General features: G+C 35.5%; 1 protein-coding gene across 3 annotated transcripts in view; it reads right to left on the bottom strand.

The window, feature by feature from the left end:
• Nucleotides 1-15,687, bottom strand: part of Adar (Adenosine deaminase acting on RNA) — a 72,390-nt gene that overhangs the window by 42,156 nt on the left and 14,547 nt on the right. The window contains exons 6-11 of one of the 3 annotated variants that reach the window (XM_071594813.1): nucleotides 15,292-15,349; nucleotides 14,339-14,495; nucleotides 11,322-11,407; nucleotides 9,652-9,865; nucleotides 7,389-7,735; nucleotides 5,300-5,405 (exon numbers count right to left, since the gene is read on the bottom strand). In XM_071594813.1, the coding sequence (XP_071450914.1) occupies nucleotides 5,300-5,405; nucleotides 7,389-7,735; nucleotides 9,652-9,865; nucleotides 11,322-11,407; nucleotides 14,339-14,495; nucleotides 15,292-15,349 (968 nt within the window). Of the gene's footprint in view, nucleotides 1-5,299; nucleotides 5,412-7,388; nucleotides 7,736-9,651; nucleotides 9,866-11,321; nucleotides 11,408-14,338; nucleotides 14,496-15,291; nucleotides 15,350-15,687 lie in introns of all 3 variants that reach the window. The other 2 variants (XM_071594812.1, XM_071594811.1) reach the window with 2 other exon arrangements.

The raw sequence follows: 15,687 nt of genomic DNA on the forward strand, positions 1-15,687 counted from the left end.
TTTTCGCTTGATCAAATTTATTGTATGGCCAGGTTTTGATGTAATACATCGAAACCCAGTTGTAAAATAAATTTTATCAAGTGGAAAAGTGCTACGATTAGTTATTTATTATGTTCGACTTCCACCACATCACGCCTGAAGCTACTCAATTTGTGGTTAATTAATTATTCATCATTTGAAATTAATTTAATATTCAATTTATGATCCAAAGTGATACAAAAATTTCTGGTTTCACACACCCCTATATAGAACCAGTAGCATGGAAAAAATACCTTAATTATGTACACATGTTATTAGGAGCGCCCCATAAATTTTTTTATCAAATTTATTAAGTAAACTGCATACTTTGTTACCAATTTTTCCATTAGGAAACCACAATTATTTTCAGCATTGCTGAACTCTAGGATTCACTCATATCAGATAGATTAGCACACAAAAATTTTCTACCATTTGAATACACTTAATAGAATCGGGATTTCTGCATTACATTTGAATTTTTTCTAACCTCAGCACACACCAACATTAAAATTTCAATCGAGATGCAAAATGTTTCATAATTTAAAAACCTTTACTTCTTGAGTTGAATATTTTATATGAAGGGGACTAGAATATAAAGGCCAGAACTAACTCTTTGTCCAGTGCCTAAACTCAATGATAATGAGACTTGTTTCACCCCTATCCACAGATTATGTTGAAATGAAATTTGCACTAAAAAGCCTGGCATCATTCAAAGTCATTTACATGCATTTATATCATGAGAAGTAGTGTTTTCTTATCACATTATAAGCATTCCATGTCCAAGTGATGATGTTACCAAATAACCCATTTGGCCTCATTCTTTAGTTTTAGTCTTTCAAGTTGATATAACTCGGATAACATTGAAAAGCTGCATTGGTTTATGACATGCAGAAATATACATTATGGCTCACTTAATGCTCTTTTTGGGAATTTTATCAATTTCATCATACAACAGAAACACACGCAAGACCTTAAAGAGTATAAATTTTTCACTTTTGGACGAGTCAAAAAGCAAAATAACCATGGTAATTAAACTAAGCTTTCATTTGTTAGGCAAGGGTAGATCTCTTTTGTGCTAAGTTCAATAGTATTTGAAATTCACAATTTAAAGGGTAGGTAAGGTCAATTCCTTTCCTATAGTGCCACCGGTAGTTTCCCGGGAAGATCTGGCACTAAAAATATTGCACAGCTAGAAAAAGCTGATGGTATTCAAACTTGCTGTGAATCAAACCCAGTCCCTCCAGTTTTGGTTAAATGTTCTAATAACCACACAACTATACTTAAGTGTTGCTATTCATTCAAAATACAAAGCGATTTCAAAATAAAATTGCATATGTGCCATTAACACTTATAATGGATTATTTTGCTGTGGAAAAGTTTCTCATTGGCAGATTCCTCATACAAACTGCAGACAAAGTAACGCCACAGTTGATATTAGAAATGAGAAGATGAAAAACCTGCATCACTCCAAGATATGACCTATGTTGCTGAAGACTGATCCCACAGAAAAAATGGTTCGAGATGCACAGGGCATCATAAAGAAGTCCTCAATTCCATGCAAGGAGCAACACGTAAGGGGCTTACTTCCTTCTGCTGCCAAATCAAAAAAACTACATGTATGACTGGCCTAAAATTCTGCAGGAGAGTATTGCATGTAGACCTATAGTGAGTCACAGTGATTCTGATACATGGGGCACCACCTGGCCAGACACCTAACGCAACAACTCCAAACACATGGAAAAAGAGTGACCTTAATGAAGAATTTATCCCACTTTTTTGAAATTCTGGAAGGATTCACCATCAATGACAAAGACATCATATTCAGCTTTAATGTGGAATACCTTTTCACTAACGTCTCAAATACAGAATCTGTGGAAATTATCAAAAGGCTCCAACCCCGGGGATTTCCAGATTTCAGCAACTTAGTGCTGTTTAGTCATAATAACTCCCATTTTATGAGGAATAGGTAATTTTACAAACAAGCAGATAGGGATAGCAATGGCTTCGCCACTTCTCCAGTGGTGGTGAATCTCCTTATTAGAGAAGAATTTGAAATGGAACCCATTGTGGCATATGGCAAGAAACCCAAAATGTGGTTGAAATACATGGACAACACATTCGTCATCTGGCCACATGGAGTTGAGGACTTGGAAAGATTCTATAGACTCCTCAACATTCAGCATGATGCCATTGAAGACACCATGGAAGGATAACCAATTCCTCTTCTTGGGGATGTACTCTTGAAAAAGAAAAACAATTGGAAACTTGTGCATGCTGAATATAGGAAGAAGATGCACACTGACCACTATCTTAACACCACCTACTATCACCACCAGGACAAAAGGCTCACTGGTTGCAACACTTGTACATTGTGCCAATTTTTTTAAGGTAATCTACCATTTAAGGTAGGTTTTTGGATGGACACAACTACCAAAATAAATATTTTATTACTCCTAACAAAACACAAAATCCTGCATCCTACTCTACATCAGGTCTCTCTTTATTTCTGAGTACTTTCTTCCTCCCTTCATCCCGTCCAACATCCCTATCCTCTTCCTTTCCTTTCCTCATTTGCCTAACATTCTCCCCTCAATTACAGTCTTCAACATCCCGCTTCACGCATTCCCTTCGCATCCCCTTCATCCACTTTTCCTGCCTCCACAGGATTTCTCCCAACAAACCCCTCTCTTCGCCCACCATACCAAGTACTTCCTCATTTGTTTTCTTCTCGGTCCATTTCACCTTTTCCATTCTTCTCCACACCCACATTTAAAAGCCTCCAATCTACGTCTATCTTCCTGCTTCAATGACCATGTTTCTGCACCATACATAGCTATGCTCCATATCAAAGTTTTTACGAGTCTTTTCTCGCAGGAGTGATAATAATTGCTCCTGGTAGGGACACTTATACCAGATAGGTCGAAGGTTAGGAGCCAGACGAAAGGTAGTCCACGCAGCGTCTGTTCCTCAGTAAGGCGGCTGCAATGGCGTCTGACCCCAGTGGGGTGGCCAGCAAGTGATGGTGTCACGTTAAAAACACTACTGAGGAAGGCAACAGGAAACCACCTCAATTATCATTCACAAGATGAATATGATGGTCACTTCTGTGCATATGACATCTCTAATGCCAAGTCGATAAAATTGGAGAAGAAACCAGGTGAATGTTCTGAGCCGCCACAGCTATGGAAACAAATTGGTCCTGAAAAGGGCCTTACAGGAAGATAAGCAACCAATAGCAGAAACCAGAGAAGAGAACATGACAATTCCCCAAAATGACTTGTGAGGCAGATGATCAGACATAACCCAAGGTGAATGTAATAATCCCATTTGTCTCTAGAATATTGGAGAAAAGCTTGAGTAACCTTAAGAAGCACAATGTAATCACCAAGTTCAATTTTGTGTAAAAACCTTCCACCATCATGAAACACGCTTGAAGTGTAACAGGCCAAAACATTCTTTTTCAGAAGCAAAAATTATTGCTAAAGAAAAATGGTACTATCCCAGGCTAATACAAGCAGCCATTGAAATGACGAAAATGCCCAGAAACAGGAATAGAGAAGATGGATACCTATCCATTGTGCTTGGAAGAGAGTCCTTTGGGGGAAAAAAAACAGGAAGTAGCTAGCTCGTGGTACACCAGTGAAAAAATTGTTAACAATGTCAATGTACACAGAGAAAATCTGAAAAATTAAGAGAAATTCTACCAATAAATGACATAGAAACATAAGAACCAAGGAAGACCAAGAACATTGCCATTCATTCTGTGGATAGCTCATTTTAGAAATTAAGTCAATGCATTACTAGCAACCACCTGCTCCCTTCTCTTTTGAGGGTTTTGAATTGCTTTTCGGGAAAACAAAATAAATAATAACATGCATAAAATTCTAATTGGATCACACACATTCCAACCCATTAATTTATGAATGTTAATAAAACAATCACTAATCACTGCTGCTCTTAAAATGTTTGAAGTGCACACATTAAACTTAATTTTTCTGCCAAAGTATTCACACTAAATTCTGGGAGTTTACTCGAGACATTGAACATTGCATGATCTTGAGGATTAAATTATTTTTTAACGATTTAATTTTATTAATTACTTTACAAAAAGGTCTTTGAACAAACGATGAGACTGGTCTTTCTATGTGCAAACTGCTCGACTGATCACAATCAGTGAGGTGTTACTTTGACTGGGACTTGAGGTAACATCCCCTTGATTTCCGCTCGAGTGCTTTGACCAATTAAGCAACTGACACCCTGAGATAGAGAATCTCCAGGGGCTTGGAAAGTGAGGGGTATGGGTTCGAGTCTCAGTCAAAAAGAATGACCTTAACAAAGCAAAATTTCTGCATTTCGATGTTGATAAACAGATGACTGTTAACGTGAATTTCGTGGCATCTTCCACAGTTATTTGAATTTCTAAATTAATTTATTATATCACTGAGTAAAATTCCCAGAAATAGCATTGGATATGAAAGAGTTTTTATTTTTGCACACCAAAAATTAAAATATTTTCACAAAAAACAAAGGCTCGGTTATGATGAATAAATGGTTTGACAAATCAAGGAGGAGAACTCATAAGCTAGGTGATGACTATGGCATCTATTCACTTGAGTGAATCATCAAGCTTCCTTGATACCTTTCTTCTTCATGTAAACAGCTGAAGGTGAAAACAAATCATAGCAATCACAAACATCACAAGAAAAATTAAACTTTATTGACATGGAAGTAGTAGGCCATGCATAATCATTGGTCGTTGCTTCTCATGATAACTTCATTATAATGCTACACTATCAAAAACCTTTGCATGCATTTTTTTTGGTGATGATTTATAATGTGGCCATAAGCTGAATTTTTAAGTGATAAAAATAAAATTTCACAATCTTTGGTATTATGCTGGAAGCCACAGAAATTTTGCTTTTATTGGGAAGCTATCATTACATTTTGAAGGAGATGCCAGAGCAGCGGTTGGAGGCTTTCAGTTAACTTACTAGGTGCCTTGAATCATTTTGTGCATTGTAAAAATACTCAAATTGAATAATAATGGCCAGGTGAAGCATATCACTCACTTTAGAAATTCTCCACATCACCTTACAAATGATGAATTTTTATTAAAAGGTGAAAATTCCCATTTAAACCTTGACCACGATTGCAAGACAACTACTGCCAAAAGTCAGAATAAATCAACACTTATTTTTTCTCACAATATGCTTAGCAATTTTACTGACCGATGTAGCATTGGTAAAATCATTACAGGCATGCATGAAATGAAATGACCCACCTGGCATCACCACATGGAGCTGTATTTATGTACAAATGGAATTTGATTCCCTGCTTGACTCGGTAGCCAAAACCACTTGGGCGATGTTCAAATATTGATGTTTGAGCTGCTTCTAGGAAAAAAATGACAACATCCATGAAGTAATTTAGGACATAATGGAAATATTCAATTTACAACTAGGGAAAGCTAAAAAGCCTGTGATTCATGCACAAAAAAACAGCCTACATTACACAACCTATTTACATTAGCATGAGTGAATGGTAGCTACCTCCTTTGGCGTGGAATACATAGAAGAAAATTACATATCACCATTTCACTGCCGTAAAATTTGATGTTGCCGAGATAACAATCACAGTTAAACTTTGGCAAAACAAAATGCTCAGGACTGGAAGAAAATAATTTTTTTAACCTCCAGGTTTAACTATAACAAGATTAAAATTGGCTTAATAAATTATTTACACAAATTTTATGAGAAAATTGAAGCCAAAAGGTTAAAATGCTTGCCCAAAGTTTTTACAAAAATTCATATAATTATTTCAAGTTTTCATGAAATTATTTCACAAAAAAGACCAGCAAGATTCATTCTTTAATTTCAAAATATGTTGTTTCATAAATAAAAATAGAATCCCCAGCTAATCAAGTCCTGACAACTCATGATTCTGACAGTTTCCTCACTGCTTTAAGAAATATTTTAAGAATCCATTAATTGATTTTCAGTTTCTACCCATCTTACATTAGTCAAGGGCACCTAGCAGATCATATAGTAATTATTTTATTTTACTTAAAAATCTCATTGAGAACATATTGATATTAACCTCAAAATCACAGTTATAATTTTCTGAGAAACGTTTCAAGAGCTTCCAAACACAATTCATTCTTTCCCTCATTTTCTTGATTTGCAGAGACTTACTTCAGAACGGTTTATTTACTGATAGTAGCTATTAAAATTCAGGAGTTGAGAACAAATTATTGAAAATAGCCAGCAAATAGTGAGTAAACTTAAAAGATCTTTGAGTTTACTTCCTTTAACAATCACACGTGGCAAGTTTGAAATCAATTAAAATTAGCAGGGTGGCAATAAGCAAACTCGTCAGATGCAATATAGGTTTAAGCAAGGGATCCCTTGGTGAAAAATTAATGAACATTCAGGAAATTAAGGCAGAATTGTATATATCTCAGCAGGTAAGAAATATTGGAATGGAAATGTTCATGTTTAATGTTATTGTGCCATGGTAGTATATCATATATACTGTACTGTTTTCATATCAATTGGAACGAAATGGTTTGCACTTAGCACATCATTTTACAAAGACACTGAGATGGAGGCTTCACAAATCTATTCTTCTCTTCATGAGAATCACATGCATATTGTTTCTCATTTATGTGTAACTGCATAAAACTGCTAAGTTGCCAAATTAGGGTATTTCCCCGGGGGAAATTATGAGAATCAAGTAATTCAGAAAAGTCATACAGTAAGAATTACTTTGTCATCCAGCAAGTAAATAGTAGATAATTATTAGAAATAAACAAATAAGAAAAATACCATGTTATATTTAAAAATTTATCTCAATAAAACTAGCAATTTTTCTGTTTCCTTAATTACGACATTAACATTACTGACTTGCAATCAGATGAATCAAAACATATGATGAATAACAACCATCTGGATACTGGATCTGAATTCCTTGATCTTATCAAATTTCCACAATTACTAAGACATTATATAAAAATTCTTCATTTGTAACAAAGGGTTGGCAATGCACCCTTCCTACATCTCTCACTACACATCTTTAAATACTAGGTTTAATTTTGGCACATATGACACTGAACGGGGTAAAGAAGCAAGATTCTGCCATATTCCCAACAAAAATAGATAATTACATTACATACAGGTTGGTTTCAAGCATCACTTGTATGAATTATTATTTTTTTGACACATCAAAATGTACAATGCTGCTACACAAGGTAAAAAATAGTTCCGTCTAATATGTTTAATACCTTTGCAATTAGAATGAGTATTAATAAAATTTTATATAACAAGGGAGAAAGACTGTTGAATGTATGGATTTTATGTTAAGATTTAACGTACCTTGTTTGAGCACCAGATCCTCCAGCTGGGAGTAGAAGAAATCTAAAAGACACCTCCTCGCGACCACCTCCGCATGTGTATCATTTAGGGCTGTACCAGACTCTGAGAGGTGCCCTCCCCCCACGCATTTTGTTCCAGTACCAAGACAAAGTACAAGGGCTCCTTCCCCCCCAGGCATCCTTGTTGGAGACATGGATGGAGAGTCGGCTGGTGATGTTGAGTCGATGGGAGTCTTATGGGGGAGGAGGTGGGCTGGTCCAGTCATAACAATCCCAGAAAGGACCTTCCTTCTGGCCTGACCGACTGGGAGGGATGCGGCCAGGGAGGAAAACTTGGATATGACGAGTCTGAGGAATCAATGGAAATTACATAAGGTGACCATCCCTATTTCCACTTAATAAAACTCAAAATTTTCATTTTAGCCAATGCAGACAGGAGGATAAGTCATTCTTGCAAAATAGAGCAAAGCACATAGGAAAGAAATCATGTTTTAACAGTGGCAGGAAAAAATTTTCCCATTATAGGGTTAGATTTAATGTTAAGGTTTTATGATACTAGGCAACTGGAACATTAGTCAACAAATTTATGACTAGGTAGCAATAATAATGAAGCTAATTATGGACGCTAAATTTGTAAAGGAAATAAATTTATAAAATTTATGGCCTTTAAAATTTTTATAAATTGATAAGTGGGTCATTCAGCAAGTCCCCAGAAAAAATAGATTTGACATAAAATTCACTAAAAACTTACAAAACAAATCCCCAAGCCCGTGAAATATTGACCACAGCTTTTTGAGAGCAATGAAAGTGATGCTGACTAACTGCACCTGCTTAACTTTATCTGCAATCACAATTGTGACTTTGTATGTGGTCTGTGTAAAAGGTTCCCGCACTGTAAAAGGCATCTCGATTGGTTTGTGCTGTGAAATTCTGACTAAAAAATTGAGGATACCTCGAGCCGTCACCAAATACATGCCTCGCCTGGTGACAGCAGACCAGAAACAACAAGTTGAAGTCTGTAGGGAACTGTTTGATCGAGCTGATGAGGATGAAACCTTCTTGTACAGGATCATAACATGTGATGAGATATAGGTTTCTGAATATTACATTTAAACAAAAGGGCAATCTTCACAATGGATTGGTGAAACATCCCCTTGCCGTATAACAGCTTGACAAGTTCACTCAAATGTCAAAGTAATGTTGGCTGTTTATTTTGATGCAAAAGGGATAGTACATCACGAATACCTACCTTAAGGCAAGACAGTCGACAAGGAGTAATACTGGGGAGTTATGAAACACCTAAGACAGAGAATCGAGTGGAAACGGCCTGAACTTTGGAAAAGCGGTGAATGGTTTTTTCACTACGAATGTGCATCCAATCATTTGTCTCTCAGAACTCAAGAGTTTTTAGTCAAAAACATGACCGCTGAGCTTCCCCACCCACCCTACTTATCAGACCTAGCCCCATGTGACTTCTTCCTGTTACCCAAGCAAAAAACCTTAAAGCTTGCTCAAAGGAAAAAGATTTGCCACCTTCTAAAGATAGAAAAAAATTCGATGGAGAAGGTTATGAGCATCCTGAATGAAGCATTACAGGACTGTTTCAAAAAGTGGAAACACCATTGGGATAAGTTTATAAGTTAGAGAAGAGACTAGTTTGAAGGGGACTCTGGCCAATAATTTGTTAGTGCAGTATTCTTTTTGTAATAAAAAAGTTTGGGAGCTTCTTGAACAGACCTCATACCTCACATAGCAAACCTGATACTGAAGGGCTTAAACATGGACATGCTCAAACAGGTGGAAATAGTAATATTTTCAGAGGATCCCAACTTCAATGTATGCAATGAACAAATGTTCCTCTACCCTTCTGTACTACCTTCAGTAAAACTAACATTGTGGAAACAGTAACCACCATCCAACTCCTGCCGATTCGCCTCCCCACACTAATCTTTGGTGCACTCCCCTAATTACCAACCACTTTCCAGCACAATATTGTTGGCCTCCCTGCCTTCACCAACCTTGACTGTACTCCACCCAACCATTACCAGTCTTCTCAATGGATACTGATCTACAGTTGTGTCAAAGCTATGCAAAAAAGCTATGCAAAACCAGTTTATGTACATGTATCCAACTCCACATTAAGTCTTTAAATCTGATGATGTTGTAACATCTAGAAACATAGCATAGAAATAAACATCTGTGGACAAGTACTACTGTATCTGCATTTGAATATGAATGTGAAAAATGATCAGAAGTACACTTACGAAGCAATGTGATCAGCAAGTGTTTGTGGCATTGACATCCTATCACCAGCAAGTTTCTTAAGGAGAAGGGATGGAGATGCTATGAGTGCAGATGGTGGAGATGCTGGTGACCCCTGGCCACCCACAAGTGAGGCGAATGGGGAGAAGGTGATGTTGAACATTTTGGCTAATGCAGCCTTGGCTGCAGCTGCTTTCCCAAGTTTCTTACTCGGACCTGAAGGAGAACACAGGAATAAGTTTTATGAGGAGTGAACAGACACTGAAATACCAGTGCACCACACATGCAAATGTATGAGTCTCAAAGAAGTAGCAGTGGACTCTTTCAAAAAAATTATATACATGGATTCCTTATTTTCTCATTATCAAAAATAAAAATAAAATATTACATATTACTATGGAAACCACTTGACAAACAAGTAATTTTAAAACAAGTGTTTATAATTGCAAGGGATTATGATGCATGGAATTTATGGATGTCTGATACTAATTTATTTCCTTCACATAAAAACGTGTACCTAAACAATTTATCTTTACCTAAACCATTAATAAGAAAAATCCCTTTATCACCATTACATCACTAAATTTATTAACAAACGTGTTCTATTTTATAAGAGGCACATCTTAAAAAGACTAGGACAATATGAGCTTGCATTTGGGAAAATATTTTGTTTCCCCATTATTTTTCTTGAAATTTTCAATTTTCAATAACCTAAATATTCAATTGTTTCTGGCTCAACCTTGTGGAAATTCATGTTAATGAAATTAAAAATACAAAGTAACTTTCCACTGTTCTTTATTAGCGTACGACCGGTTTCAACGCTTAAGCGTCATCATCATGGTACCTGATGATGACGCTTGAGCGTTGAAACCGGTCGTACGCTAATAAAGAACAGTGGAAAGTTACTTTGTATTTTTAATTTCATTTTCAATAACCTATTGGGAAACCATGTCTGAAGCATGACAACTATCACATTAATGATAAATTTAATAAGAATTTTGAACATTAAATTCACATATTTAATAGATGCAATATAATTTAAAATTCAGGGATAACAGCATATTTTTTCATGCCTAAATTCATTGTAAAAGCAACACCACAGTGAATGTGGTACCATTTTTGGCCAATGAGCATGCTTGAAGGGAAGCAGTAAATTATTACAAGCAGTGAAATTACTCTAATTTGGCACCTATAAGTACTTATGCAGGAACCTTTAAGGTGGCCAAGGCCATTTTAATTCAAACTGGAGAGTGGAACAAGTTTGGTGGCTCTTCCGATTAAAAGGAAATCAGCACACCCATTTCTACATAATATGGTAATGGATGTATAAAAGAGAATTTGTTTCAATTCACAATGGATTACAATCTTGTTAATTAGTACTTGCATCATGTACCGCAAAAGTATCTGTGCATAAGTTTAAAACCTATAATTAATCAAAAATATTGATCAATGCCAGTTTCACCTGTTTAATCATGATCATTCTGTGTAATGGGCATTATTGCATTTCACATTTTTCACGTTAACAGAGAGGCATTATTGTTGTTACCAAAAACTACAACATATTATCAGCTGGGGTCATAGAAATAAATCACTAATGAAAAAAGATTACAAATAAATAAGCCAACATGAATGCAAAGTAATGGACGTGCTCATTGAACGGAAACAGACTCACCCATTCCTTTGAACTGTTGACCATCAACGACTACACTCATTGTAAATTTGGCATATTGTTCTCCATTCTCTGACAGACATTCATACCTATGAAAGAAGAAATGACAATAAAGTATATATGTACCTCTATATTATGAAACTATGATAGGCATTACTTTTCTCGTTGGTTAAGTGATATCTATCCTATTTTGCCAACCACTGAACACTGGGGGAAAGCTGACATGTCAGCAATTACATGCATAGAATCTGGGATCAAACATTTTCCAAAAGTGTGGATACTTTAATGAGATGTGGAAGACATGCAACTCTGAACCCTCTATGAGAGAATAGCCCAATTTTAACTTTCAATATTTTTTGGAAATATTATTCTTATATTTTTCATAAAAGCCTACAAATCCAAATAGAACTAATTATTATTATTATTATAAATACACATGTGCTAATAGACGAGAGAGGTTCAGGGAACACCGCGATCTACCAGTCTATCCCTGGCCTACATTATTATTATTATAAATACACATGTGCTAATAGACACTGTCAGGTGGCACACAAGTCCCAAATAATTGCAAAAGATAATACATAAAACCAGACAAACACAGATCTCTTTAACAAAACAAGTGAATCCTCATCCCATTTACAACCATTAATCAGCAAGAAAAAAAAAAGATACATAAAAAAAATTAAGCTATAACATATGATACCATACACCACACATAAATCAAATTTTTACATATATACCTTACATCTATTCTAAAAATTTACACTCTGTTAGGAAAGGGCTCGAATATTTTTGCAGGTAAGGTGTTCCACTCAACAATTGTTCTATTTAGAAAAGAAAATTTTTTTTTTATTTGTCCTCTGTGCCCGGCATTTTACCTTAAATTTGTGATCATTTCTGCCAATAAAATTTGGGTTCCCCGCCTCTTTCCTAAGATCTGCCCAAGCTTTCTCCCCCTTCAAAATTCGGAACATTCCACAAAGTCTGCTTACTTTTCTTCTAGATTCTAGAGGTTCCCAGCCCAGCGTTTCTAGCATGTCAGACACACTCTCCATCCTCCTATGCTTCCCCAGTACATATCGGGCAGCCTTTCTTTGCACCTTTTCCAGTTTTTTAATATGACCTTCTTCATGAGGGTCCCATACAAGAGAAGCGTACTCTAAAATTGGTCTTACTAGGGTCTGATAAGCCTTCTCCTTGGTTGCTCTAACGCTCCCTTTGAGGTTTCTCATTACCCAATGAAGAGTTTTGAAAGCTTTCTTATAGATGTACTCCACATTTAGTCCCCACCCTAAGTCCTTAGTTAAATATACACCTAAGTATTTGACAGTATCACTTCTAGGAATGACATTTTCTGAGAATTTATATTCTCAATGGTTTCCATTTACCTTATTGCTAAAAGTGATGGATTTGCATTTGTTAACATTAATATCCATCCCATTTTTTGTCACCCAATCTGCCATTTTATTAATGTCCCTCTGAAGTTTGTCACGGTCTCTGTCATTTTCGACTTTCCTGTAGATAATACAGTCGTCTGCAAAAAGTCTTAACTGAGAATTAATATTTATTGGGAGATCATTTATATATATTAAAAACAATAGCGGGCCAAGTACGCTTCCTTGTGGGACTCCCGATGTTACCCTTGCTTTTTCAGAATACACTTCTCCTAATTTTACCCTTTGTGTTCGACCTTCCATGAAATTTCTGACCCAAGAGATTACTCTTCCATCTGTGTGTAGTGGCAATTGGCCCATCTTAAGCATTAAGCGATCGTGGTCAACTTTGTCAAAGGCTTTTGACAGGTCGACTATTATAGCATCCACCTCTATTCCCGCATCCATAGAGTCGAACATTTCTTGGCAGAACCCTAATAGCTGAGTTTCACAAGAGTGCCCTTTTCTAAAACCGTATTGGCGACTATACAACCAATTCTCACTCTCCCACAGGTCCCAGAGATAATCAGCCATTATCTTTTCTAATAGCTTGCATACAACTAATGTCAAGCTTACCGGTCTATAATTATCAACTAGTGCCTTATCTCCTCCTTTGAAAATTGGCGTAACACATGCCTCCTTCCAAGCATTTGGCAGGGCATTATTGTTTAACGTAACATTGAATAAATGATTTATATAATTTGAAACTACACTACCGCCCAATTTAAGCAAGTCAATTGAGATACCATCTGGCCCTTTTGATTTATTTGCCCTCATTTTCATAATTTTTTTATAAATTTCTGCGCTCGTCGTTTTAATACTTTTGGTATTTAATATTTTTTTGCCTCCTTGTTGACTCAGAGATGAATCTACAGGATCCTTTTTATTTACCATAACCTTAAATACACTTGCATACCAATTATTAAACGTATTAGCCTTTTCCTTATCATCAACGATTAGTGTCCCATCCTCTTTTTTTAAAGCTGTTACTAATTACTAAAACTTACTAATTAAACTAAACTACTAAACTAAATTACTAATTACTAAAACTATTGAGTGTTATTATAATTACCTGAAATTTTTCTAAATTACTTAGTGTCATAAGAAGAGAAATAATACAACAAATGACTTAAGATTGCAAAAAACACCATCGACACACCACGTCACCAAAATTTCTCTTTTAAACACTCCCATTTCTTTTTATAATGCAATGTCATTCACATTCCAATTTAGATTTGTTTCAAGATTGAAATGATTAGCATGATGAATGAAAATTTAAGGCTGGCCATAACAATAGATTATAATAAATTAATCAAAATTTACAAGATTAAAAAAATGTCTCAGCACACATGACTAGAACCTTTTTCCGATTCAATACTGGAAAATAACTTATTTTTGGCTTTCTAATTTCTTCCATTTATGAGTTCAAAAAATACAAAATATTTCATAATTTAATAGAACATTTCATTTATTTTTAAGGAGTTACATATATGTACACGCTAGAAAAAGTTGACCCTACTGAGGGTTAATATAAAAAAAATTCAATCCAAAAAACCACTGGGATGAAATATTATATGGGATACTTACTTAAGACCAGGGCGCAACTCATTGAGCATTGTTACGGGACCCTTGTCTGCTGGGGAGAGGATGCAAGGTGGGGGAGGGGTTGCCCCTGGCTGAGTAGCCCTTGCCCTCAAACTCTCCAACTTCACGGCAGCAGATGTCTTGACTGGACTAGCACCACCTAATTTGGATAATTTTCAACATAAAACCACATTGTTCATCGTAACATAAATCACCGAATGAATTCTAAATTGATTCCAATGGGAACTAATTTATCACTATCTAGTATCACACATGTGATTCAAGAATGAATGAATGGCTACCTATTGACCTAGATTGGATATAAAATACACAAAAATTGAAAATAATTTTCCAAAAGAATTTATTATTTTAATGCCCAAATTTAAGCCACGATTTAGCAGCAGTAAAATATTAAGTTGAAATCACTTTTAAGTAAAACTACTCCTAATCCATGGAAAAATATTGAAAAGTCATGCATTGAAAATTTTAAAAAAATTTGCCTAGCAAATGCTGCCCTGCCAACATCATTTAAATGTGGTAATGAATATCAGCATAAATAAGAAGAATACAATTTGAAATTTTTCCACTGACAGGGTTATATTTTTATGATGAATACCTGTATTAGTTATTAGTAATTAACATTAATGACATCATTGCTGGTTTTATTAATATCATACATCAAAATTGGAGTTTTAGCTCATGAGCAGGGCAACCTTAAATATTCTCTGCAATTTTGCAAGCAGGTTCTTAACAATTAACACCCATTAGAATGTTAAAGTAAAGTCTTTCAAAATCAAAAGTTTGAATTTAAGAAATTCCCTGCTTATGTGCTGCAAAACATTTTATGACTGATATTGATAAAGCTGGAAATCATATCACATATGTCTCACAGCTGAGGTCACCTTGAAACAAGATTGAATAGTTCCAGATTCCAAAATATCATGTTTCAAGCTTACCTGTGCCAGAATTGCCACGTGGTGAAACACCATTTGGACGTGCCAAAGAGACAGGAGACTGCAAATAAAATTGTGGTTTAAATTAATAAATAAAATCCTGCTGAGCTAACTCTTTCTAAAATAGAAACAAAATAAGAACTTGGGTGTCAACCACTCTCTCTCCTGATGTTTTCTTTATAATTTTTAACAAGAGAAGCATTTAACATTATAAGAGCATAGGCCACCAATGAGAATTTTTTTTCTGGAGTTAATTATTCATATTTGTTCCTGGGCAGACTATAGCGATGACTATATTGGGTTGAATTCCTTACGCATTAACACAAGACAGTAGAGAGAGGAAGGTGATGAAAAGAGGTATTTTGGGGAAAGAAAATTGCAAACAAACACAGTTTTTCT

This window comes from Hetaerina americana, unplaced genomic scaffold (assembly GCF_022747635.1).
Source record: "Hetaerina americana unplaced genomic scaffold, ioHetAmer1.1.p SCAF_7, whole genome shotgun sequence".
NCBI lineage: Eukaryota > Metazoa > Arthropoda > Insecta > Odonata > Calopterygidae > Hetaerina > Hetaerina americana.